Genomic DNA, 26,122 nt, shown 5'->3' with positions numbered 1-26,122 from the left:
GAATGCTATGAACAAAAACAGCCAATCAGCCATACAAAGATGGACGACTCGGCCCCTGTGGCAGCAGTGCCGCCTTCTCATACCCAGGTGAGGCTCCGATTTAGCTCTAGAGACATCGATCTCGCGCTTCCTGAATCCACTGGTCCGATTCTCGTACCCACAGGTTAGTTTGCGACCACATCCTATCCAAGAAGGCCTTCTGAAGCTGCTTCTAATACAAAACCACCAGGGCTACGGAGATATGCTTTGTCCACTTTGGTTAACAACCTCCTTGCTACCGAAAAACCTGTCCCGCTTGAATTCCTCATAAACGGAACATACCTGCGCACATCCATTGACGAGTATCTTACCGCCAATGGCATATCTGCAGAAACTACGCTCGACGTCGAATATGTGCGCGCGCTTATTCCTCCTTTACACATTGCATCTTTTCTACATGATGACTGGGTGAGCTCTGTGGATGTCATAGGCAGCGAAGTGCCTGGGCAAGAACACATCCTTTCAGCCAGCTATGACGGGTTGTTGAGGGTCTGGAATTTATCGTCAGAGGTTATCAATACAAGTCCTTTGGCGAGGGATGGTGGACACCAAGGTGCCATCAAGTGTGCTAGAGTTTTATCTCCGCATCACATCGTGTCTTCGGGAATGGACAGGACTGTGAGACTGTGGAAATATCCAAGCGAGGGCAAAGGGTTGACACCACAGACTGAGTATTATGGTCATAAGGCAAGCGTAGATTCCATATCTGTTCGTGGAAACCGAATTCTGTCAGCCTCTGCAGACAACGCTGTTGGATTCTGGTCGACAAAAAAATCCGAGTCACCCGCAGCACCCGCTAACCTACTACCTTCGAGCTCTGCGAGGTCTTCGAAACGGCGAAAGCTCAGCTCTTCTGCGAATATTTCACAGCGTGGACCATTAGCAATGCTCCACGCCCACACCGCGCCCGTTTCTGCTGCGGTTTTCGATGCAAAGGATTCAACAGTAGGCTATTCTACTTCTTGGGATCACTCTCTTCGCACCTGGGATCTTGTTACCACGGCTCTTGTTGATACCCGCACAACATCCCACTCTCTGCTCTGCGTTGAGCATCTTCCAGACCATACTCTTTTAGCAGCGGGCTCGGCCGCAAGGCATGTTACACTGGTGGACCCTCGAGTTTCGGCCACAACAATTTCCGCAATGACGCTCAGAGGCCATAGCAATGCCGTCGTATGTCTTTCTAGAGATCCGAACAGTACGTACGGTTTGATTAGCGGGAGCCACGATGGGACCTGTAGGATATGGGACATTCGATCTACTAAAGCCGACACAGACGGTATGGTGGGTGAGAGTATATACACGATATCAAGAAATAGCGCTGGGGAAGGTAAACGAGTGGGAGGCGATGGGGTGAAAGTATTTGATGTATGTTGGAATAAGGCTATCGGGATTCTGAGCGTTGGTGAGGACAAAGCGATCCAGATCAATCGCGGCGAAGGAGCGGTACTAGCGGCCGCTTAATCAGTCGAGCTGTTAAAAAAGAATCATGCTATTTTTGGGCACTGGATGGCTTTATCTAGATAATATTGATTAACAGAAAAAAACAAAGTTGTATTTGAGCCCAAACTACATGTACACATCCAGAATACGCCGTCCCAATGCCATGTGCCTCAGCCCATGTCGTCGCCCTGCTGCTGGTCTATCTTAATTCTCCTATAACCTCCGTTCCAGACGATTGAGTTTGATGGCAGTTTTGATCTATGGTGTATCTCATTAGCCAAGGATTTCACACCACCCAGTAATATACCCAACTAACCTGGCTCCTTGTCTTCTGGCCCCGGACGGGTAAGCCCAGTGCATGCCGTTTCCCTCGGGTTGTTCCAATGTCTTTCAATCGCCGGATATTGTCCAATATTTCTCGCCGTAAGTCGTTCTCGATCTTCATATTCGAAAGCTCTGATGTAATGTTGAGAACTTGCTGGTTTCCCAGTTCACCGACTGTCGCCGTCGGATGGACATGATGGCGGGCCATAATACGAGAGCAGATATTGGGGCCTACGCCGAAGAAAGATTGGAGACATTTCTGTGCAATGTAGTTAGAGAGAGGAATTCGCGCAAAAAAAACGAAAGAAGTCTTGCATACAGAGACAACTTGGCGCTCAGCGAAACTGACGCCTAGAATGTAAACCTAAGAAGGGCGTTGATTAACAGAATTCCATTTCGAGAGGTCATTACCAAGAAAACTCTTACCATACTGGAAGGGATATCCGGATCCAATTGTTGCTCGATTGTGCCTCGCATCTACCTAGTACTATGCAAGGAGCATGAAATGTCGGTTCGGAGATACGGCCGAATATTATTCCGACATGTTTCAAAGTAACCCCGTGACCGGCCTGAAAGTTGGCCTCAGCTCTCCTGACGCTGTTTGTTGTTGCCAATAAGTAGCTACATTCCCCGTCTTTCGCGTATTTTCCAGGCTATCATACAGTTGCGCAATCATGTCTATCATAAGACGCATTGTGTTATTGACCTCCTTCGTCATATTTGCCCTCTTCTTCCTCCTCTCGAGGGTCGATGCCAAAGGGCCAAAAATCACGCACAAAGTACGAAGGCCTCAGAACTTCGGAGTATGCAAACAACTGGTTCTGATGTAAAATTACAGGTGTATTTTGATATCGAACATGGCGATAAGCCAATGGGCCGAGTAGTCATCGGATTATATGGAAAAACCGTTCCAAAGGTGAATTTCTCCCCCACAAAATGCTTTGGAAGGTCGTTCCCTAACTCTTCCAGACCGCGGAAAATTTCCGGTAAGCATGGAAGACAGCCATCGCAGTTGCTGTGGTTTTAACTGTGTCAGGGCTTTGGCAACCGGCGAGAAGGGCTTCGGCTACGAGGGCTCTACTTTCCACCGTGTCATCAAGGACTTTATGATTCAAGGTGGTGATTTCACCAAGCATGATGGTAAGAGTCAATTCCCCCTGCTAGAATTGTTCGTGGGGCTCCATGGCTGATATCTTGATGTTAGGCACTGGTGGAAAGTCAATCTATGGCGACAAGTTTGCCGACGAGAACTTCAAGTTGCGACACACCAAGAAGGGCCTCCTGAGTACGTATTCCCTAGCACTCAAGCAAAGATGTGGCTAACCATGTGCCACGGAAATAGGCATGGCGAATGCTGGTCCAGATACCAATGGCTCCCAGTTTTTCATCACCACTGTCGTCACAAGGTAGGCGTCGAACCCCCAACTTTTCTTTGGTGCTGGCGTGGTTAACCATTTCCCAGCTGGCTCGATGGTCGCCATGTAGTTTTTGGAGAGGTCCTTGAAGGCTACGACATTGTGGATATGATTCAAGACGTCGAGAAGGGATATGGCGACAAGCCCGAGAAAGTCGTCAAGATTGCTAAGAGCGGGGAACTAGAAATGGAAGTGGAAGGTAGTGACAAAGAGCTCTGAACCCGCGATGTTCTTGTTGTTGTGATTGGCTTCGCACCACCTCCCTCTTTTGTACCGGGATTTGCTGATCGGCTCCCCTGTCTCCAAAAGGCCGACTCGGTCGATTCCGCGCCCAAGTCAAGGAAAGACTGAACCAACGAAAAGGCGAGTAAAGAGTTCCTATCGGTGCAACGGCTTTCGTGGTGTGGTTTTTCTGGAGCTTGGAATTACGAGGGCGTCTGGGCGATTGTAGCATCTGTGGTTAGGTGAACAGGACACACATACATGCATATATGGGGAATAAGAAGAAATGGGATTTCACCCTTGTAGAGTGCCGTATGCAGGCGGTCCCATAAATCTGAGTCCCGAGGTGCTGAGGCCTGTCAGAAGGAGTAAATACAAATAGTCACAGTGATGCACATGGCAGAGTTCCGTCCAGCCACGAAGCGAGCTGGCCACCCAGTGTCTTGCCCGCGTATAGAGGTATGATTCTCTCCGCCACTGCTACATAGCTAGAGTAGCTACCGCTGTTTGTCGTGGGAAAAGGCTTCGCACAGCGCGCCCAGACAAGGCAGCCAAATGCAAACTCAACCGCCGCCATAGTTAGTTGGTTAATTAACTCGCTGGACGTTACATAGTTACATACGTCGGCCTGTTTTGCTGGCGACGAGGTTTTCCATGTGATGAAGCCGAGCAACACCAGAATCCCCTCCGTCCTACCAACTAACTACCACCAGCGACACTGAGTTTGCTTTTAAGCAGCGGTAGTCCAGCTCCTGAGGTGTCTCAGGCTCTCGGCCCCGAAACGCCTGCATATCGACGGCCAATCTGGGCATGCCATATCACATGAGGCATGGTTGCAGCAACTATCTCCAAACCGCCGGCCATAAAGGTGTGTTTGGAGTAATAATACTGGACTTCTTCACGCTAAAGTGGCCAATACCGTTCATGCAGGGTTTCAGGATACAACGTGGAGCAAGCTCGGGGCACACGTTGCCCCTAAAAGCCGCTCAGAAACAAGTAGTAGTTAATTGAATATCAACTTCTCCGGCGACCTACGGCAAGTCTTGCGGAGTCTTGATCCCGACCGCCTCATAAGAATAATGCTCTGTTCCGGGGTAGAGTATTAGTTGCAGCTGCTACCAAGAGGCTAAGTGTCAGTCTACTAACTACTGCTGGAGAGCATCTCCACGCTTGTCCCGCCCTAATATAGCCTACGACTAGTTATGGAACAAAACTTTACTTGTTCAGCGACTCATACGACCGACGATCACCCAGCAATGACGGAGTTTCAACTCGTCGTCAGCCGGGCTGGATTATTTTATCATTTGTTGTTGCTGTTGACTCCAGTTTAGCCCGCGCTCTGCTCCGTTTCGTTCCACATTTTCTGCGGGGAGCCAGTCGGAATCCAGGATAGGAAACATGGGCATCCACGGTTCCCCATACTTTAACGTGGGCCATACCACGGGGATTAGCACGAGGGAAATTATCGTTGTGTACCTGCGGTAACATCGCTTGTACTGTGTGCTTTGATATACTCTCCACGTGGGTGCTGGTTCCCGTCGTTCACCCGCAGATGATGTGAGGGGACGATGTGCCGCGATGGAGAAGAATAATAAAAGCCATCCCGCACAGTCGTCAGCGATTACGGAATCAACAATAATCAAGAACGCGGAGGGGAAGACAGACAGAACAAGAATCATAGTTGGGACCTGCAGTCCTCGTACTCCGGCCTCCTCGGCCCAGGCGGGCATGTGAAGGGCAAGGTTTTCATATGGACGGACCTGATGCTGGCTCGCCCCCGCGTGCTTATTTGGATTAGCCTACCAAATCCGGAGAATCAGGGAAGAAACGGCGGAGGATGCCCGCCACCTCAGGAACTAGAGTCGATCACTTTTCTGGGGTAAGAAAGAGATATAAAGAGGCGGCTTGATTCCCCCGGATTCTGTCGATGCTCTCTTCTCTATCACTCCACAGCCACATATTCCAGTCTTAAAGAATAGATCAGTTCAAATTCCAAATCCTCACGCAAAAATGAAGCTCACTGCTATCCTCGCTGTTACCGCTGCCGGCCTTGTCAGCGCTCAGATTCCACCGGTTCCCAGTTGCTCTGTATGTCTTGTTTCAACAAGTTCCCCGCAGAAAATGTTGTTCTAACCAATCTCAATAGATCAACTGCTTCCTTACCGCTCTCAGTGGTGGTGGTTGCAGCGGGCTCACCGACTGGGCATGCCAGTGCAAGAGGCCAGATCTACCCCCAAAGATCATTCCTTGCGTCAAGTCAGCCTGTCCGCAGGCTTCGGACCAGAGCTGTGAGTTAACTTCTTCCAATGGATATACCGGGGTCTTGTCTGACAAGCAATACTGCAGCCGTCTCCAGCATTGTGGCATCTGTCTGCTCGAAGGCCGGTGTCCCCATCAGCATCCCACCAGTATAAATGGCCAGGGCGGTTCCAGGAGGGCGTACATAGCTTCGCAGGTTCGAGAGATGTGGTTCATGGCAGACAAGATGGTTCCCGGTTGACCCGCTCGTGCTCTGTGAGCAAAGATCAGCCAAGATATGCCTGGGGCATGTACATACAAGCTACACGCATCCATTGCTAGTATAGTTAACGAGATGATATGCATGCAACGTGACAATGCCGTTCTATGACTCTATTATTGACCGCCTGGGTGATGTATGCGCAATGTAGTGTAGTCGGCGCATAAACAGCCAGGGAAGGATTCAGTCAAGCCTGGCATGGGTAGCGTGTTTGGGATGGAAGGGAGGGAAGGATGAAGCAAGCGATGGCAGCAAGCACCAGGTAATAAATGCAGAAACATTATTGAGAAGCAGAGGCAAGTTAGTTGGTTAAGGAGTTAACTAGCGGAGAGCTAAGGCGCGTTGCCTGGTGGCAGGCGAGAGCGATGGCGTCACCGGCCGGGAGGAGGATTTAGCTCTCGACGCCCGCAACTCCTTTCAGCTCCTTGTATTCTTATGTTATTGTCTTCTTCATTATCAGTCAGTCGACTAGCTTGAACTCGAGTCCTCGCGGCATTACGGAGTATTCCGATCGACGACAACGACAACGACGACGATGGCCAGCGCGGCGGTGTTTGGCAGCACGGGGGCGGTGGGCTCGCAGATCCTAGCGGCGCTGCTGGGGACGGAGGAGTTCGCGACGGTGCACACGGTGTCGCGGCGGGCGCCGGAGGCGACGTCGCGCAAGCTGCAGGCGGTGCAGGAGGGCGACACGGGGCGCTGGGGGGAGCGGCTGGCGGGGCTGCGGCCAGCGCCGAGCGTGGTATTCAACGCGGTGGGCACGACGCGGGCGGCGGCGGGCGGGCTGGCGGCGCAGTGGCGCATCGACCACGACCTGTGCATCGCCAACGCGCAGGCGGCGAGGGCGGCGGGCGTGCAGACGTACGTGTTTGTGTCGAGCGCGGGCACGCGCGGGTGGGTGTCGGGGTGGGCGCCGTATTCGCGCATGAAGGTGGGCGTGGAGGACGCGATCACGGCGCTGGGGTTCGCGCAGGCCATCATCCTGCGGCCGGGCATGATCATCGGGCGCGAGTCGCCCAAGGCGGCGCTGCTGGAGCGCGCGGTCGAGGGCCTGGGCTGGCTGGGGCAGGGCGTGCAGGACCGCGTGGGTGAGAAGTAGCATCTATCTCTTCTAGTTACCACCGCTAACCACAACTCCAGGCCAGGACCAGCGCACGATCGGGCGGGCGGCGGTGGCGGCAGCGCGGCAGGCGGCAGCGGGCACGGCGCCTGGCCGCGTGTGGGTGCTGGAGATGGCCGACATCGTGCGGCTGGGGCGCGACGAGTGGGCGGGCGAGGAGGAGCGGCAGCATTAGATCCTGTAATTAATCAACTAGTTAATTCAGTGAACGACGATGGATCGTCTGCCCCGGCTGATTGGCCTCCACCGGAGCCCGCCGGCTGGAATGCAATCCATCGGCGCTGCTAGCTAGCTCGCCGCCGCCCGCCCGCTCGCTTTGCTTGCTTGCTTGCTTGCTTGTGTCTGCTCGCGGTGCCCGTATGAGGACGAGACCGTAACGAGGCCACCGAGGACCGCCCGGTAGGTCTGCGAGCACCTAGTTAGCTAACTGACTGCCCGCCCGCCATGCCCGCCCGGCACTGCCCGCCGCCCGCTACGCCGATCGCGCCCGCCGCCGACCCCCAGCACGCCCTCGCTCTCGACCGCTTCCACTTCGTCAGCGTCAACCCGACCTCCGAGCGTCAGAAATCGCACAATCGCTCCGTCATCCGCTCGCACGCCAGCCGCTACATCTGGCGCCAGCACCGCGCCCGTCGCACCCCCAAACCCGCCGCCAAACCGCCCGCTGCCCGCCTGCAGCCCTGCAGCCCCCCGGCTCCTCCTCCCCGCCCGCCCTCGACGACGACGAACCCGACCGCATCATCATCATCATCATCACCACCACAACCACTACCATCACCACCATCGCCGTCCACCGACAATGACCGCGACGACTACGATGCGGCGTCGCAGCTCGTTCCCCAGGCCGCCGCCGCCGCCGCCGCCGCTGACCGTCCCTTCAACCTCCTGACCGCCTGGCTGGCCGACCCCTCGCACGCCGCTCCCTCCATGCTGGGCGAGTCCGCCATCAGCAAGCTCATGCAGTATGGTCCGTCGCGCCCGTGCCCCCCTGTCTGGCCCTCTTGACGCCCCCTACTGACCTCTCCCCCCCCCCGCCGCGCAGCTGTCCTCGACCTCTGGCCCGGCCTCGTCCTCGGGGCCGCCAACCGCCGCTGGCACCGCAAGGACGCCGCCCAGAACTGGCTGCCCCCCGCCATGAGCAGCCCCGCCCTGTTTACCGCCTTCCTGTACGGTGCCGCCGGCCACATGCAGACCCGCAAGCGCCTCGAGAGCGCCCACGTCGCACCGCAGACCCGCGACGAGAAGCTCGAGCAGATCGTCTGTGAGACCGAGACCATCAAGCAGCTCAACAAGATGATGCACCACCCCTCCCAGGCCTGCTCCGACGAGGTCATCCTCGCCGTCCTCTGCATGGCCTTCAACCGCATCGACTATTCCGGCTGGAACGTCGCCGACCCCTGGCCCAAGGCCCCCCTGCGCAACCTGCAGTGGCTCGACGTCTACGGCGGCCTGTCGCTCAACGACCACCACATCAAGGGCCTGCTCGCCCTGATCGAGACCAAAGGCGGCCTCGATCAGCTGAAAATGCCTGGCCTCGCCGAGATCCTGTCAACGTATGTCCACCCGCACATAACAAAGACCCCACCTGCATGCATCCGTCCGTCTAGCCAACGCACAGGAAACTAGCTGACCCCCCCTTCTCTTTCTCCAGCGCCGTAGTCATGCTCTCGACCAAGTGTCTGGTCAAGCCCCGCCTGCCATTCGTCCCCATCTTCGCCGAGAGCGCCCAAGGTAAAACGCCGCACTGGCCAACCCTGACAAACCCCGTCTTGTTCGGCACCCCGCTGGACAGCCGCCCGGTGGACCCCGTTCTTAACGCCGGCCTACCAGAGGACATCGTCAGCGTTCTGCAGCAGATGCGGGACTACAACCATGTCGTCAATGTCTACTCGCAGGGCCTGTTGCCGCAGCTAGAGCTGGCCGTCATCGCCGACCGGCGCAACTGGATTCAATACAACCTAGTGGCCTTGTCCTCGGTCTGGGAGCTGCCGGAACAATTCATGCAGATATATGAAACATACGAGACCTGCCGCCTCGCCGCCCAGATCTACAGCATGCTCGTGATCTTCCCGCTCCCCGCCGCCAACCGCCCGTTCAAACGGCTGGCGTCCATGGTTCGAGCCGCTTTTCTCGAGTCCGAGCACTCGATGGCCTGGAACAGTGGGAAAGAGATGCTGCTGTGGTGCCTAGTGCTGGGGACGATGGCCGCCAAAAACACGTCTGATAGATCGTGGTTCTGCAGAAAACTGGCTAGTGCTCTTGATGCTGTGGGGCCCGGGTCATGGCAAGAGCTAAAGGGGCACTTAGCCAGCGTGATGTGGATGGACAGCGTGTGCGATATTGGAGGCCGCGAGGCGTGGCTAGAGGCGACTACGACCAGCAGTATACACGATGATAGCGAATAATTCTTTGCACAATTTGCATGTACTCTCTACCATGGGTTTGTCGCGCCAACCTGTGTTTTGTATCTTCTTCCCCAACCCCGGATACTCTTGATACCTCTGTTCGTGTTGATGGATTGAGCTCTGCATTTGGCGCGCTGCACTGATTGCTTATTTTCTGGCCTTGGAAATATCTGGTTGCCTGGCTGTATCTGCACACATTTTATCTTTTAGGGGCTTGACCTTGAGCCATTGTTGATAAATATCCACTAGTTACAAGCACATCACTTTAGGAATCACGAACTATTTATATATGACAGTACTCCGGACTAGAGCTCTTATACTGAATACGTTAGAAATGTCAGTTGGCTCCCTCGATCAAATGATACAGGCAGGCACACACAGTCTGTATCAGAGCATGTAATGGCCAGGATCCATAAATAATTTTTGACGAGAATTTGAATTTCAAGACTTGTTTTTTAAGGTCTTGGGAGGCGATAGGCTGGCCGAGGTGGCGAAGCATCGAGGCGTGGAAAAAAAGCTTTTTGGCGTTACGGGCAACGGACAGCCTGGCACTCTGCCTGTGACGCAGGAAGCGGTCTGTAGGCTAGGTATCTATCTATCAGTAGCAGCTGGTTACTTCTCCACTGCTCCTCTGCGTCGTCGCCTTTTGCTTTCGCCCGCTCTCTGTGTCTCTTTTCCCGCTCTTCATCGTCCTGCGCGGGATGGCAAGGTGGCTTATGTAAGGTTTGCCTGCCGGGCAAACTCTGAATAAACTTTGCGTGGCGCTAGCCCCCTGTGGCCTAGCCCGCCAAGCCGTCCTGTTTTTCGCTTCTTCCAACTTCACTCCATCCTCGTCGTTTTTTTGTCTTCCCTCTTCTCTCTCTTCCCATCCTCCCAAACCTCCCCCTTCATCCCACAATTCTCCCTTCTTCAAATACACCTCACGCCCCTCTGCGTGTTCCTGGAAAAGAAAAGTCGTTACTGTATCTGCTAATTTCTGTCCCTTTTCTAATTCCATCCCACGCCCTCATTCTTTTTCTTGCCCTGTCATTTTTCGCCCGTTTTTTTTTTTCAATAGACCTTAGATCTGAGAGAGATACAATTCCTTGCTCTGGTTTCTGTCTCTCTTTTTTCAGGTCCATTCAGCTTTGACCGATTAGTTCATTGTTGAATCTTCTGCTCGGTATTTCTTTTTCGAAAATATCACCTGAACCCTGCATATCATAACGGACGTTTCTTGGTCGTTTACGCACCAGTAATCAGTCTGGAACTTACGTTTGATTCAATATTACATACTTAAAATAGCTGCCAACCTCACACTTTGATAGTATAACTGCTTACTCGGTGTGTATGCCCTCGCCACTTGACCTGTTCAGACTAACAAATGAACGTAATAGTGAAATTATGGCTGAATCCTTGAAAATTGCTGGTCTCACTCTTGATGACTCTCAACATGCTCCTGGCCACGCCACTGGTCGTGCCCCCTACATACCTCCCCACCTTCGCTCCCAACAGCGTGGACCCGTGGCCCCCCCGATGCCCGTTGATGGTGCTCAGGCAACCCCGCAGAATCGCCCTCCGATGAATGCTGGCGCAGCTGGCGGAGCCGGCGGAGCTTGGGCGGCAAAGTAAGTTGATGCCTTTATCTCTCCTTATCTATTTTCCAGACACTAAGAGTACACCTATAGTGGCGCCCAGAACAACTGGAATGCTCGTCCTGCCAACAACGTGAATGGTACCCCTGGTTGGAATGCGGGCGGTGGTCCTCGTTTTGATCCAAATGCATATGGCCACCCAGGCAGTCGTGGAGGTCAAAGTTATGGCGGCGGTGCTCCATCTGGTGGTGGCGCCGCTCGTGGCTCTGGTGATGGTCAGTGGCGTGATGGAAAGCACGTGCCCGGCCCAGCAAACGCTCGCCTTGAACGCGAACTTTTCGGTGTTCCCAACGACCCTTCCAAGCAGCATACCGGCATCAACTTTGCAAACTACGACGATATCCCAGTGGAGGCATCCGGTCACGATGTCCCAGATCCGGTCACTGCTTTCACCAACCCTCCATTGGACGATCATTTGTTGTCGAACATTAAACTGGCTAGCTACAAGACCCCAACTCCTGTCCAGAAATACTCTATTCCAATTGTGATGGGTGGCCGTGATTTGATGGCTTGTGCCCAGACAGGTTCCGGAAAGACTGGTGGTTTCCTCTTCCCGATTCTCTCCCAAGCATTCCAAAATGGCCCATCTTCTATGCCCGCTCAAAATTTAGGCTATGGTCGCCAGCGAAAAGCTTACCCAACGTCATTGATCTTGGCCCCTACTCGCGAGTTGGTATCCCAAATCTATGACGAAGCCCGTAAATTCGCCTATCGATCTTGGGTCCGCCCCTGTGTTGTATATGGCGGTGCCGATATTGGAGGCCAGCTTCGCCAGGTTGAGCGTGGTTGTGATCTTCTTGTCGCTACCCCTGGACGTCTCGTCGACCTTATTGAGCGCGGTCGGATTTCGCTCTGCAATATCAAGTATCTCGTGCTTGATGAGGCTGATCGCATGTTGGACATGGGTTTCGAACCTCAGATTCGCCGCATTGTCGAGGGTGAAGATATGCCTCCCGTCAATGGACGCCAGACTCTCATGTTCTCTGCCACTTTTCCTCGTGATATTCAGATGCTTGCGCGCGACTTTTTGAAAGATTACGTATTCTTGTCCGTTGGGCGTGTCGGGTCAACTTCTGAGAACATCACCCAGAAGGTCGAATACGTTGAAGATGGTGACAAACGCTCTGTACTGCTGGACATCCTCCACACCCATGGTTCTGGACTCACTCTTATTTTTGTTGAGACCAAACGTATGGCCGACTCCCTTTCCGAGTTTCTCATCAACCAGAGCTTCCCCGCCACTGCTATTCACGGCGATCGTACTCAACGTGAGCGTGAGCGCGCTCTTGAATACTTCCGCAATGGCCGCTGCCCAATCCTTGTCGCCACTGCCGTTGCTGCTCGTGGTCTTGATATTCCAAACGTTACCCATGTAGTCAACTACGACCTTCCAACCGACATTGATGACTACGTTCACCGCATTGGCCGTACCGGTCGTGCTGGAAACACGGGTCTCTCAACTGCCTTTTTCAATCGTGGTAACCGTGGCGTTGTCCGTGACCTCATCGAATTGCTCAAGGAAGCTCACCAGGAAGTCCCTGCCTTTTTGGAGAGTATTGCTCGTGAGGGCAGTGGTTATGGTGGTCGTGGTGGGCGAAGCGGCGGCCGAGGCCGAGGAACAAATGCCACTCGTGATATGCGCCGCATGGGCGGTGGTGGTCCCCCTGCCATGAGCAGTGGTCCATCCTACGGCGGTGGCTTTGGCAGCGGTGGTAACTACAGCAGCGGTGGCAATTTCGGCGGCGCTCCCTCCTACGGCGGCTATAGTGGTGGGGGTGGTTACGGTGGCGGCTACGGTAACCCCTCTGGTCCCACTGGACCGTCTTCCTGGTGGTAGAGCCACCAATAGTCTCTCAACATGACCATGGGAGTTTTTGGCTTGGGCCCCTTTGCACGACTTAATCCAGCATTACCGCGAATGGATCGAACCGAAACTCGACATTTATGCCGCCAATCTGGTCATGATTTGTGACGAATTTCCTTTGCAATCCGTATTTCTCTACTCGTTCTTTGTTCTTCGTTTGAGTTTTAGATGCGCTGTTCGATGCAGTCCGATCTTCTTTGCTTATGGGCCTTATTTGCACTTCGGTCATTGGGCATTCCCAACCAGGTTGCATGAACATCATAGACAGCGTTGTATTTCCTCTCTCTGCGACCGCTTTATTCAGATACCCCCTTAAGTCGTTCAGCCGCTGAAAGAGGAGCTGGCTCGAGCGCGTTGCTGAGCGGGAACGCCTTTTGCATTTGCATTCGTTTCTGAACCAAAAAGTGCTCCTTACGATTTTCATGCCGTCTAATGACTGCCCAAACTGCATCGATGCGCGCGTTTTACATAGATTTCTTGTTTGTTATTTCTTTGCAAAGGATGCTATTTGTACTTTTGTTCCTCTTGCTTTGTTTCGTCGTCTCATATTTTCCCGCCCTGCCTTCCGTTTTCTCCTCTGCCTTGCTTCACTGGATGTCTAAGAAATACGATCCTCCTTACACTTTTCTCGTCGTTACAACATGAATCGGGCGGGGCAGTCTTGGTGTTTGAGATGGCATCGGGGCTTCGAAGCATTTGCATCACACGAAGCGTGTCCCTCCTCGGCTATTCTTTGTGGCGAAACGACGGTGGTTGATAGATGGTGTTTTTTTGCATTGCATTGCATGCCGGCGTTAGTTTGAATTTCCAGCCGGCCCATAAAACAGCATGGGATCCGGGGTTTCTCCCTTCATCAGGAGTTCGATGCCGAGACCAACCTAAAAGCTTTCAATACCTGTTGAGATACTTTTGTTTTCTTTTTTTTCGGACTCGAGCCACAAATGGCGGTGGAGAATTTACATGGAGATTTGAACATACCCGCGGATGGACGGGCCTTTTCGATTTGATATTTCCGTTTCTTCGTGGTGCAAAATGATTCTTTTTTTAGGCACCGGCGTGCTTGTGCTGTGTTTTTTTCACGGGAGAGGGCAGCGGGAAAAAATGGGCTTTGATGTCTGGAGTATCTGTTTCTTCGCGTTCTAATCAAATAGTTCTAGCCAAACAATTCCGTGTATTGGTTTCTACCGATCCTTCTTTTCATCCATCCATGCATCCATCCACCACGGCCCCTGAGGCGTATCACACCCGCCATGATCGGCAACGACAGCCCCTTCATAGCTTCTTCGTGCGGTCGACGAACTTGATGATTTTATTGCCCGTCTTACTGCGCTCAAACTCGTCTGCACTACGCACAAAGACCAGGTTGAAGAGGTGCTCGTTGATCGGCAACAGCCCGAAAAACCGCTTGATGCGCTGTGTGACGTCCTCCGTCGAAACCAGCTCGCTCGTGTCCTCGCCCGGTCGAAACACGCGGACTTCCAGCGCGATCTCGGGCGTGCCGGCGGTGTAGCTGAGCACAACCTGCCATTGCATGATGCCGTACGCCGGCGTGCGCATGAACGTCTCCAGCTTGGCAAACGTGAAGTATTCCGCATACCACTTGAAGCTGAACCGTCGATCGCGGCCATACAGCCGCAGGAACTTCATGTACGGCGCGTCCGCCGCCGGGATGGACGCCAGAGCGGCAGCCGGCAGCGGGCGGAGCGAGCCCATGTCGCCCGACACGTATCGCACCAGCGGATGGCGCAGCCGCTGCAGCGAGGTCTGCACAATGATGCCGATTTCTCCCTCGGCGACCTCGCTCACGCCCACCGCCCCGGGGTTGCTCTCCAGCTGGTCTTCGTCCTCCACCGACATGGGCAGCACTTCGATCACCATGGACCGCGTGTCGAAGATGAACTCCGTGTAGTCATCTTCGGTATCGCCCGTCAGATCCAGATTAGCGACAGCCCACGCCCCAGCCTCGGAGCTGCCTAGGATCGAGCAAATCGCTATGGGGCCCATCACTGATCTGATGAAAGCTCTCTGGGCCCGGATCAGCGGCTCGGATGTATACAGGAACTTGGTGATCTTGATGGCCTCTCGCTGCGCCGGAGGCAGAGACGAGATGTATGCCGCCAGCTGGACCATCTGGCTGCCGTCTCCAGCAATCACATTGACTTGATAATTGATGGCTGCGGCAACAACTTCGGCGTACGACATGTTATGGCCAGCGCAGAGAACGCTCCCGCCCGCCTGTTCGACCAACTCGGTCACCAAATCAAGCGCCCTGGCGACAAGCACATCAGCCTGGCTACATGCTATTTCCACAAGGAGCCCAGAGAGGGACTGCACTGGAGGTCTGTTACAAGACGTACCGATAGAAAAATCCCGAGATATGCATAGTCAGCATCCAATCCCCCGGCTTAATCAGACCACAGCCACGAATGAGCGAGCCCATCACGTCCCGGTGCTTTCGATTCTCAGCGGAATCTGTGACAAACACCATAGGAACGCCGCCAGATCCTCCCCCAGTAACGCTGATGTACCCATGCTGGCGGTAGCCGTTACGAGGGTTTGTGTCCGCAGACAGTCTTTTGATTGACTGGTAGCTAGAGGGATCGAAATGAGCTAGAAACAGCGCGCTGCATTCCAGTGACACCACCTACAGAGTCTCCTTGCGTATGAGGGGGAAGTCTTTCAACTGTAACCGCTTAGAATTGTCGTTCTCGCTAGCCTCGGCCAGAATCTTCGCCAATGATTCTCGCGTTGGGGGATACTCGACATCCGAATAGAAAGGGTGGACTTTGGCCACAGCAAGGATGTTTTCAAGCGCATAAGATTTAGATGCCATTGTAACGAACGAGAACAAAGAGTCTGCTGCGAACGCAACGGTCTTTGTTGTAAAGACAGCCCTTTAAGTCTCGGTTCTTTGATATAACTACTCTCCGAGAACGAGTCCGGCGTTTTCCGTATGACAGAGTCCGCTTTTCATTCGCGTTTCAGTATTTGGTTGCAGCCCGACTCCAACTGTGTGCCTAAAGCTACATAGCCTTGCTCTAGGCCTTTCGGAAGATCATAAAACAGGCTGGTGGGAGAATAGCCGACGGATCACGAACCCAGACATGAATTGGGTGCCAACACAATGTCAGATACGAGAGTGGGACGCCTTCGAAGTACGGAGCAGTCAGGATGGAAATCCGTACGTATACATATAACTCCGGGGGCTCATTATCCTGGAAGCTACTCCGTACTCTCTCTAATATGGTTTAGCTAGTCGTGGAAAAGAAGCAAAACGATTGAGGAAGCATGAATGCTCCCCATGCATCTCCCTTCTCGCTTCTGTCACTGTGATACCCCACAGAAACAATGAAACATAACTAAATATGTATGTACAGAGTATGTAACTACGGAGTCCCCCGTATGCATACGTACAAAACTCCACTGGCGGCTGTAGATAAGAGCATCTGCCCAAGGACTTGCGTTCTCTGGTACCCAAGTGGCTACCAGGGGAGAGGAGCGGACAGGGCCCGAAAGCCCGTCGATTGCAGATCTTGACGACTAGCTTAACATAAATTGGGATTATGGCCGGCTAAAGCCTTAATTCGAACTTCCCATATGATGAGGGTTTTCTATGTATGTATGTACTCGTACCTCTAAACGAAACTTTAGTTAATCACAGAGATCACCCTTCTGTCGATCCTTGGTCGTCTCTTGCATAGGCTCCCTTGTAATCCGCGAAGCCGCTACAGATGGCTGTTTACCAGATTGTCGACGTGTTCGAACGGTAAAGTATCTCCAGCCACGAAGGGCCGGGCGTCCCAACGTACTCGGCGTAGATGACGTTGCGGATCTTTCACCTCGCTCCTGGCATGAAGCCATTTTCTGTTATTGATGAGAATAATCGACCCCCGAGGAAGCAATTCCGGGGTCAGATCAACTGTTGCTTCTCTTGCCTGCCGGCTGTGGAGTGTTTTACCAAGCTCTTCAATCGCCAGCCTTGCGCTACTGCTTAAGGGGGTCAAGATTTCCTCGCGGAACCTTAACTCGGATGAGCCACTGTCTAGCGCTTGGCCGAGAATACTCCCAGTAATATATCGTTCATCGCTCTTGATAAATTCCGCTGGTACGGTGATTCGATAATCAGCTTTGGATAGAGATATCCGTGTGGCCATGGGTAGCAATTGTATAAGCCGGTCGACATTTAGAATGGAAAGTGTCCCTCCACCGCATCGATCCGGCTGAAGAACTTGCAAAGCAAAAAATCGAGGCGGATAGTGTTCATAGCTGCAGTCTGTGTGCCATGGGAAATCCTGTGCAGTTTCAGAGCGCGCAGGCTTTGTTATAGTAGGCTGCGCTCTGGCGAGAGGCCGAACATCCCAGAACCAACCTCGAGACGCAGAATGAGTGATCGGAAGCCCATGTCCATGGAACTTGTGTAGGTTTAGAATAACCTGCTGCATGTATCGACTATCGCTGTCCTCGAAGCCCAGATCGATTTTCAAAACCCCGGTAGTTTCCAGATGTTTGTGGATGGATTCGATATGGCTTTGTTCATCCGAGCATTCTAATTGGGATGCATGTAGCCGTGCAACGGAATGGTGAGATCCTAGTTATGATGTTAGAGTATTGCCAATACCATGGGAAAGCCAGCCTTCAATATACATACGAAAAAATGGAATGGAAGCTTTTGAGGCCTTTAGCCCAGTTCGGTTGGTCAATGAAAGGCGGAACATTCTGGTCTCTTGACGCAAGAATCGCGGTTAAAGAGGAACAGATATGAGAAAGGGAGACTTCTAGAATCCCGCTAGCCGGCAATTTAGTTCAGATATCGCGAGCCTACTCCTCCATCGATGTTCCCATCAATACCCAGCAATCTGGACCGTAAAAATCACCCTCCCAGAGAGGACGATCGAGTGAGGCTGGCGTTGTCCCTCTCAAATACGAGCCCAGTCTTGCTGAACCTCAAAAACTGTCAACCACAATTTAAAAGACACGCAACTGTATTGTTTACGGGGGATCCAGACATGGCTTTCATCACTTTTCTGGATTTTAAATAGCACTGGCTAGTGAGAGTTTGGGAGCCCTTTCATAGTTGAAAGATTCGCAATGTCCAGTGGTCCACTAAGCCCTTCGCCCCCTTGCAGCCTCAGGCAGCCACACCCTGCACGAAGCGCCCGGGCAGCGCGAGATGAAGTCAACGGATAAGATAAGATGCCGCGGGTGGGCACTTGAGGTAGCCCATACGGGAAGCCCCGTATTCCAGAGAAAAGAAAAGCACGGAAGAGGGAGAATGTGGAACCAAAACTGTGGCAATTATCCGTGTTTCTCTCGCGAATCAAGTGTAAATGTGAGAAACGTTTGTGACAGTTGAACGCTACCCATACCCAACTATCGATTCGCCCGTGCTTGCTGATCGGCATTCGGGTCTTTTCCCAGCTCCACTCAGAGTTGCAGAAGTCGCAGAATAAGCTTCTGCAATCAGAAGCCCAGGGAAAATAGTGACGAGCGACTCATATAAGGTTCATCGAGCATACCAATGCGAAGCTCTGTGCGGAGTATTCTGCTCACACCTTTCAACAACACACGCACACCCTCTCTTGCCATCCTCGCACGGCAGTTATTTCAGGTAGTTTCTATGGAGGTTGTTAACCAAAAAAATCTTGCCTCCAGTTACAGCCCAAATGCGATCCCCCCCCTCGTTCAATCTAAAGTCCTAAACCATCTTCATGGCGATTCCACGTTCAAAGACTCCTTCTTTGTTGCGGACGAAACTTACATCCAACATCAGCTGAAAAGATGGGAAAGTCGATTCGAGGATATTCAGCCTTTCTATGGTAAGTGTTTTTGACTTTGCAACAGCCCGGTCTTAAGCCATAACTGACTGCAATTAAGCAATGAAATGCAATGATAATCCCACCGTTCTGAAAATACTTGCAAAAAATGGAGCAGGGTTTGACTGTGCGTCCAAATCAGAGATCAAGCGGATTCTTGAGCTCGGGGTTGAACCTCATCGCATTCTCTTTGCTGCACCATTCAAGTCAGAAGACCATGTTCTATATGCCAAAAAACACGGCGTGGAACAAACAATGTTTGACAGTGAAGACGAGTTACGAAAGTTAGCAACGTATTTCCCAACTGCAGCTCTGTATCTTCGTTTGTGGGCCGACGACCCGACCTCGCGGGCTCGACTGTCCGAAAAATTCGGTGTTAGGCTACAAGAAGCCAAGGAGCTTCTCAAACTAGCAAAGGACCTCAACATGCGAGTCGTGGGACTTTGCTTTCATGTCGGCTCCAGTGCATCTGACTGCGATGCATATCGTCGAGCAATTGCCCTCACCCGAGAAGTTTATGATTATAATGAAACTTTCGGGGAGGGGAGAAAACACCCGATAGGCACAGTCGACGTTGGAGGTGGGTTTTCAAGTGAAAACTTTGATGACGCAGCAACTGCTATCCGGCAAGCCATCCGAGAATATTTTGACATAGAAAGAAAGATTCGGTGGGTAGCTGAACCCGGTCGTTTCTTCGTCCATGAAGCATTTCACCTTATATGCCGGGTGATTGGGACTCGACCTAAAGGGCGTTTAGACCACCAAACTGCTTTAGGAGAGACAATCCCAACAGGAGATATTTATATCAATGATGGCATATATCATAATTTTCTGAACGCTCTAACAGAAAAAGTGGTGCCACAGCCTATTTTGCTGGATAAATCTGGCGTGCCGTGTAGGCAAAGTAACGAGGCGCGGGGGAAGTATACTGTCTGGGGGCAGACGTGCGATAGTTTCGACAAAATACTCATGGACTGTCCCCTCCCCTCAGGGGCTAGGGTCGGCGAGTGGTTGTATTTTCCAGCTATGGGATGTAAGTGGTATGCTCTGGTGTGAGTTTCGAACACTTTCTAATCATGATAAAGCATATGCGCATGTCACTTCCAATGATTTCAATGGTTTTCCAAAGCACAAAACAACCATTTGGATATCCAACTCCAACGAGGATCGTTTATTTCCGATACTAGCACCCATTAGCGCAATCAAAGCGTTGCATTATTTTCTGAAAAGGTCCCTGGGAATGATAGAAGACGTAGCCAAACAAGGCAAGGGTTCAAAAATGGATAACGAGGTGATAGTTTTGAGCACAAACACGGGAATTCTAAGAGGACTTTGGCCAACTATAAGGAAAACTTCGCATGCTTTCGAGGCACGGCGATAGCCAGAATGGACATTCTGGAAATACAAACGGTCATACTGTGCGTAAATATTAGCGCTGTACATGTACATGTAGAAGCGGGGCATAAACTTGTCAGATAAAAAGGGACAAGTTCTCAACAGGAAATGAGGCACTATACGGAGTAGTCCGTATGGTCTAGGAAACGAAAGGCAAAAAGCTGTCTCCAGGCCTGCCCATTGCTCTCAAAGCTCCAAGACCATAATGGCATAAATTGCAGAATGTAGCAGTGTGGTTCCGAAAAAAGCTCATAGCAAAGAATCTATACACGACATGGGGTACTATGTACGTATAACCTACCCGTCGGGAAAATCCCGATCGGGATAATATTTAGGACGGTAGTTAGCACAGGCTGACGTGGATTACACCGGCGTCTTCTCCTGTAACATTGTACCAAACTGTTCTGTGAGGCACAGGATTTGTCTGACAGCAAGTCACTCTCTTCCTCAAATGTTGAACAGAGCTTGGGGCCAAAACAGGGAAAGTTGTGATTCTAACCATGCTGAGTAACTTTGAGCGTTGTTTGAAACCCGAGAGGAAAGCGGAGACGCGTTGATCGATGTGACTGCACCAAAAGACAGCGTAGGCTTGTATGGAAGTGCGAGAAAGAATCCGGTGGCGATACCCGAGCCCATCCCACAATTCTCTCGATGCCGTGGCGCTGCTGGGTACGGGCGGCAGGCTGAGGGTGAACACAGTGGTCGGAGCTCGTCGTTGATCAGACTGGCACGTGCCGTGCCTTGCCCTGGTGTTTGTGTTGTTTGTGTGTTGTTTGCACTGTTTAAGTTAACTAAGCGCGACGGCGATCGGCCAGCAACACAAAGCGAAACGAACGCGATGGCCATCAACGCAGCCAGATTGCCGAGCGCAACAGAGCTCCATCCCCGCTCGCAGTTACCTGCACGGCTGCCGATTGGCCCTCAGCTTTACCCCTGCCGAGAGTACCCCCTCCAGATGCATTCTCTCAACAATCGCCGCCCTCATTCGCGACTTGCTTTCAGCCTGGGTGCTGGCTGCAATTCGTATTGGGACTGAGGGCTTCAATCAAATATGATTGGCGGAATGACGAGCCGGGGGTTTGGAGCTCCCATCCGTTTACGGAGTACGTATACGGAGCAAACCCTCCGTATATGCACGCCACATCCTCCTGCATAACGGATCAGAGCAGCCCCCGTAACTACATGATTTGTCCGTGATCGACCCGAGATATGAACTCTCGGAATCATTTTTGCTGAAAACTAAGCAAAGGCCAGACTTAAACTGGTGTGCTTCCTCACCTGGCCGAATTTTTACCAGGCACCGCTTATTGGCCAAGTTGATATACTCCGTACGCACTTTGGCTATCCCGAAGTTTGAAAGCATCCCTCTGTTAACCTTGCTGTTTGCCCTGAATGTGTGTCTCTCAAAATTTCTTTCTGTCTTCTGTTGGTACATACTCCGTACATACGAACAATTTACTGCGAAGCCGCGACCTTTTAAATATTATCAATGGAGAATAAAGCTTGTCTTCAACAAATTTGTCTCGCTAAAAGCGACAAGTCGAAAGTTATAGCCCCTAAACATGTTGAGGCATCCGTTCGAACCGGAGAGAAACTTCAATTAGAATCTCACTTATTGCGGCAGTACCCTCGCGATTCGTGGCTCAACCTGTATCGCGCCGCATGTCCCCATCCAGTCCTACTACATCCACAGCACTATCGAAATATCGAGACCCTACATGTAGCATTGGTGCTTGCCATCACCAATATTGTGGAAAGATGGTGGACCGACACGGAGGCTAGGTTTTTCGATAGAATGCCTTTGGAACCTCACGAAGAAGATCTTCTACGCGTAACGTGCACCTCGTAATTCAACGCTCGTACTGTCTTCTGACTTGATTTGTCGATTTTTAGTGGATGAGCACGGAAGCAATTGACGAGATCCGCCCATTTAAAGAATGCCTAGGCTCCTGGAGGCCTGATATTCTTATTGAGAACGCTTCTGACACCTCTGAGGTAGCAGAAAGGTTCGTTCTTTGTGAAATTAACGCTCGTTTCTCGTTCAACGGATTTATCCTCAGTTCCTCGGGCCAACAGGCCTTACAAGATATGGGCTCTGAGGACAAATGCATGTTGAGTGTGTTAGAACCCAGTGAAGTAAGTCAAATTGGTATTTAAATTGCAAGAAAACTGTACAAGGGTGGGCGAATTCTGATAATGTCCAAGGTCGTTGACAGTCTACTTAATTGTTTTGATCCAACACGCCCGCTTCACCTACTTAAAGGAGAAGAATACGGACACGATATCCATCTCTTTGTTCACGATGTGGAACGGCGAACTGGAGCAGCCCCAATATTCATTTCTCCGGAAGACCTTCGACTAGTACCAACTGACAGCTCCAAGTTCGGATATAAATTATGTAGCACGGTGAAAGAGGAGAGTCCTCAATCCCCGGGTTCCAGTCAAAATAGTACTATGACCAAAGCTTGGCGATCAGCTAGGTTTATTTATAGTGGAGAGATACTTGAGGAGGTTCACCAGGTAGGCCTAGAACTACATCAGCGGGAACTACGTGAGCTATCTCCTGAAATGCTACGCCACTTGGCTCTCCGCTGTTTCAACGATATGCGAACCATTTTCCTCGTTCATGACAAGCGGATGCTTGGAATCTTATTACAGGAGCTCGACTCTCTTGTTACCAATCACGGCGTGTTAACCAAAGAACAAGCACGGGCTCTCCGAGAGGGCATCGTAACGACCTATCTTCCTGGCTCTCAAGAGCTGGAACATATGATTGTCAAAAGCAAGTGTCAACCTGAGCTAAAAAATAACTATCTCCTAAAACCTATTCGGAGTGGCAAAGGCGCCGGTATTATCTTTGGCGACGAAATTTCAAACAGTGAATGGCAAGATAAGTTAGAAACCCTCCGGCAGCCAGACATAACCTCGGGTCAGCCTATCTACATCGTACAGCGCCAAATCAACCAGCCCACCTATCAAGTTCTCGCCCGCGAGGAAGATGGACTCCAACAGAACAGATTGGTAGGCACCTATCTCGCCATACATGGCAAATTTCTGGGACTGGGAATTTGGCGCTGTGGACCGGGACGCATCTGCGCAGTGAGCCTTGGGGGCGCTGTTATTTTTTCTGTGTTGAGTTCAGCTCATCGTATCGAAACGCCCAGGCGGAGCTGCACAACTTCAAAACCCTTGGGCTGGTTTCGGTTGTTGGGCTCCTGGGTCAAGACACAGTTGGCATGCAGTGCTAAGAATATAAACTAGCGGGTTGCAAAAATTGTTATCTGTAAGACTGGCTTTGTGTGCTTTTATTATTCATCTATAATGTTCATTTGTTTGCTACGTTCCTTGAACCAACCGGATGGAGACATGTGTCATTTGGAATTTATGTGTTCCAGGCACAATGTAGCGGTTGCCTCAGAATGAAAACCCCAACGTGCTGGCTCTGTAACTACTACATATTTTAACTACGACCTGGAATGAGCTTACTATCTACAGATATGTAATAAAACCTAAAATACCAATAGGGAGCATAGCATAAGCCATACCAATATACTTAATTAGAGTAAATATGCATCTTTTTCCTTTGGTACATATATGATTGTATTGTGAATGTTTTACTGAGTTACCATGTTGCCAGCTGCTATAGTGTTACCATACTCCATAGATTTGGGGAATCCGGTAAACTTTACCAACTACATAAGTTGTTGTTGTCATTATTTCTTATTTTTCCTAGGCTCTCATGAAGCCTAAGGCTATGAAAAGCCACACTCTCTACCCCAGGTTTAGTGACAGTATGTGTTCTTGATATCTGGGCCCTTACCACTCCATTCTGTTTAGGAAACCATTTAGGGTGTAACTGGCCCTTCTCCATTCAGAGAAGCTTCTCTGTTGATAAAACACCCTAGAGGCAACCACCTGGGAAAGAAGGTCATGGTGGTTGCCCCTAAGCTCCAATAACAGACTATGCCAGAAGTATTCCTGCAGATGCTTACCAACTACGCCATACAACTTCCCCTTAGTGCCCTTACTAGTACGGCAGCCTATAAGACACAAGCGGCCATAATTCATATTTTACAAAATGAAAACCAAAAATTTTTTTTGAACACACACATCAAGTTTTTTGTTAAATCTTATTTCATGTGAACACTGAATGGATTGTAAAATCTAGAATCAACAACTTATGATAAAATTAGTTTACTGTAAATTGTGATTAAATTTATTTGTAAACAGAGTAATTAACATGAAAAGCTCTTTCTTTGTGAGCAAGTCAATGTGCAGTAGAAGCTCATACAACAAAAGCTTAGTTAGTAGAATATACTTACTGATAACTATATAGATATATATAAATATATAAGTATATTGTAAGGCTCTGTGCTGCAGCCTTCTTACATTCATTCCATCATCTAAAAGAGATTTGTAAAATCTTCTTGATGCTTAGATGATCATGCTTCATGACATCTGAAGTTTGTAAATTCTGTAACTGATCACATAATCACATTAGCAAAGCTGAACACACAAAATCTGTCACAGATACTTCTTTACAAAGATTAGTGGCAATATATCTAGAGACTCTAGATACTATTGTAGCAATATAAGTTATCTCTCTCTCTCTCTCATACTTAGATCTCTTCATAACCATCTCTCATCAAACTTAATCTCATTTACAAAGACTGTAAGTCATTGTCATGTTATCTGCAATCATTCAATTCTCACAGTTTGTCACTTAAATAAGCAGATGGCTCAACAATGATTTCCACAAGACAGAATAACTGAGATCAAACTGAATTCTTAACTCTTTTCTCAGTATCAGAGTTAGCTGAGACATCAAGTGCAACAATAAATCTGAATGAAAGCATAACTCAGACTGAGAAATCATCTTCAGAGAACACAGAATTTTTTGAGAACTTAAGAGAGCAGATACATCTCATGAAAAGAATTCAAGAACTACAGCAGAGTTTATGAATTCTGAATAGAAAGCATGAATGAACAGAATCATTTAATGTTCTGATCTCTAATTCAAATTCTTTAAAGAAGAGTTCAGTCATCAAGTCTTCACAATATAAGATCAACTATTAAATTAAGAACTATGCAGTCTATCAGCAATTTATCTTTCAAATAGAATCCATCTAAGATGCTAGTGATTTGAACAACAATGAAACTCTGAAGTATGCAGTCACAGACTTGAACTATAGTGAGAAAGATTTTTGAGAATCACACTCAGTTCAGAACTCTACTCTAAATATCTGAACTGAACTCAAACAATTTCTACTTTTATAACTAGATGATTCTGAAAATCAAATTCAATTAGTCTGAAGAAATCTTTTTCATCTTTGTAAAAGAAATGATGAATCAGACTTTGACTGATTGCAACAATTTTAACAACATTTGCAACAAATAAATGAAGAGACACAGAGTGTGAATAAGTTCATCAAACATCTTTTTCTATGGCAATATGACAAATCTATGCACAACAAGCTGAATGAACAGAAGAATCTCAGAGAAACTGAATGAAATTCAGACAGTTGTGATGCAATTACAATTTAGTGTCAAAAGTTCCACTTTCAATCCAAAGTCATAATTCATCTCAGAGACAAATATCAATCATGGTGGAACATCATTCTATTTAAATTGAGTCCATGGATCACAAGATCAGGATTATAGAAACAAGATCTGAATCTCATTATGACAGAGAGAAAATCAACATCAGAAAATCTTCAATTCTCAGTTTATAAATTCAAAGTGAAGTGGAAAATCAGATAAGAATGCTTGCTACAATTGTGGTGAGACTGATCACTATATAAATAAGTGCATTAAGTCAAAGAAGAAATAGAGGTTTGGAAAGCAGTCTGTAGATAGAATGAATATTAAGTAATTGAAGTTATTTAAGCTACAAGCTGTTCTCTCAATTACATTGTTCATCAGAGTTTATA

At 50.1% G+C, this 26,122-nt stretch overlaps 10 protein-coding genes across 10 annotated transcripts; 7 read left to right on the top strand and 3 right to left on the bottom strand.

The window, feature by feature from the left end:
• Nucleotides 1–39: 39 nt before the first annotated feature.
• On the top strand, nucleotides 40–1,503 carry YTM1_1 (ribosome biogenesis protein ytm1; the record flags this gene model as incomplete). Its single annotated transcript, XM_049250523.1, has 2 exons — nucleotides 40–163; nucleotides 230–1,503. The coding sequence occupies 2 exons, from the start codon at nucleotides 40–42 to the stop codon at nucleotides 1,501–1,503; spliced, it is 1,398 nt and encodes a 465-aa protein (XP_049110107.1).
• A 192-nt stretch (nucleotides 1,504–1,695) lies between these two features.
• LOZ57_001432 (uncharacterized protein) lies at nucleotides 1,696–2,014 on the bottom strand (the record flags this gene model as incomplete). Its single annotated transcript, XM_049250522.1, has 2 exons — nucleotides 1,696–1,740; nucleotides 1,799–2,014. The coding sequence occupies 2 exons, from the start codon at nucleotides 2,012–2,014 to the stop codon at nucleotides 1,696–1,698; spliced, it is 261 nt and encodes an 86-aa protein (XP_049110106.1).
• Nucleotides 2,015–2,480: 466 nt separating this feature from the next.
• CPR2 (Peptidyl-prolyl cis-trans isomerase B) lies at nucleotides 2,481–3,440 on the top strand (the record flags this gene model as incomplete). The annotated part of the gene is made up of 7 exons (XM_049250521.1): nucleotides 2,481–2,585; nucleotides 2,645–2,722; nucleotides 2,776–2,792; nucleotides 2,843–2,946; nucleotides 3,011–3,091; nucleotides 3,149–3,212; nucleotides 3,269–3,440. 7 exons carry the CDS (start codon nucleotides 2,481–2,483, stop codon nucleotides 3,438–3,440), a joined length of 621 nt encoding a protein of 206 aa, XP_049110105.1.
• A 2,013-nt stretch (nucleotides 3,441–5,453) lies between these two features.
• LOZ57_001430 (uncharacterized protein) lies at nucleotides 5,454–5,857 on the top strand (the record flags this gene model as incomplete). Its single annotated transcript, XM_049250520.1, has 3 exons — nucleotides 5,454–5,531; nucleotides 5,590–5,731; nucleotides 5,790–5,857. 3 exons carry the CDS (start codon nucleotides 5,454–5,456, stop codon nucleotides 5,855–5,857), a joined length of 288 nt encoding a protein of 95 aa, XP_049110104.1.
• Nucleotides 5,858–7,525: 1,668 nt separating this feature from the next.
• Nucleotides 7,526–9,486, top strand: LOZ57_001429 (uncharacterized protein; the record flags this gene model as incomplete). Its single annotated transcript, XM_049250519.1, has 3 exons — nucleotides 7,526–8,048; nucleotides 8,124–8,634; nucleotides 8,733–9,486. 3 exons carry the CDS (start codon nucleotides 7,526–7,528, stop codon nucleotides 9,484–9,486), a joined length of 1,788 nt encoding a protein of 595 aa, XP_049110103.1.
• A 1,383-nt stretch (nucleotides 9,487–10,869) lies between these two features.
• On the top strand, nucleotides 10,870–12,957 carry DED1 (DEAD-box ATP-dependent RNA helicase; the record flags this gene model as incomplete). Its single annotated transcript, XM_049250518.1, has 2 exons — nucleotides 10,870–11,093; nucleotides 11,154–12,957. 2 exons carry the CDS (start codon nucleotides 10,870–10,872, stop codon nucleotides 12,955–12,957), a joined length of 2,028 nt encoding a protein of 675 aa, XP_049110102.1.
• Nucleotides 12,958–14,256: 1,299 nt separating this feature from the next.
• On the bottom strand, nucleotides 14,257–15,817 carry LOZ57_001427 (uncharacterized protein; the record flags this gene model as incomplete). The annotated part of the gene is made up of 3 exons (XM_049250517.1): nucleotides 14,257–15,253; nucleotides 15,342–15,575; nucleotides 15,633–15,817. The coding sequence occupies 3 exons, from the start codon at nucleotides 15,815–15,817 to the stop codon at nucleotides 14,257–14,259; spliced, it is 1,416 nt and encodes a 471-aa protein (XP_049110101.1).
• Nucleotides 15,818–16,709: 892 nt separating this feature from the next.
• On the bottom strand, nucleotides 16,710–17,699 carry LOZ57_001426 (uncharacterized protein; the record flags this gene model as incomplete). The annotated part of the gene is made up of 2 exons (XM_049250516.1): nucleotides 16,710–17,572; nucleotides 17,633–17,699. The coding sequence occupies 2 exons, from the start codon at nucleotides 17,697–17,699 to the stop codon at nucleotides 16,710–16,712; spliced, it is 930 nt and encodes a 309-aa protein (XP_049110100.1).
• A 902-nt stretch (nucleotides 17,700–18,601) lies between these two features.
• On the top strand, nucleotides 18,602–19,853 carry SPE1_1 (Ornithine decarboxylase; the record flags this gene model as incomplete). Its single annotated transcript, XM_049250515.1, has 2 exons — nucleotides 18,602–18,800; nucleotides 18,859–19,853. 2 exons carry the CDS (start codon nucleotides 18,602–18,604, stop codon nucleotides 19,851–19,853), a joined length of 1,194 nt encoding a protein of 397 aa, XP_049110099.1.
• A 2,235-nt stretch (nucleotides 19,854–22,088) lies between these two features.
• Nucleotides 22,089–23,453, top strand: LOZ57_001424 (uncharacterized protein; the record flags this gene model as incomplete). The annotated part of the gene is made up of 2 exons (XM_049250514.1): nucleotides 22,089–22,328; nucleotides 22,398–23,453. The coding sequence occupies 2 exons, from the start codon at nucleotides 22,089–22,091 to the stop codon at nucleotides 23,451–23,453; spliced, it is 1,296 nt and encodes a 431-aa protein (XP_049110098.1).
• Nucleotides 23,454–26,122: the final 2,669 nt, after the last annotated feature.

Source organism: Ophidiomyces ophidiicola (genome assembly GCF_022830035.1).
Source record: "Ophidiomyces ophidiicola strain CBS 122913 chromosome Unknown scaffold_4, whole genome shotgun sequence".
Lineage (NCBI taxonomy): Eukaryota > Fungi > Ascomycota > Eurotiomycetes > Onygenales > Onygenaceae > Ophidiomyces > Ophidiomyces ophidiicola.
This window is presented reverse-complemented; position numbering and strand designations above follow the sequence as displayed.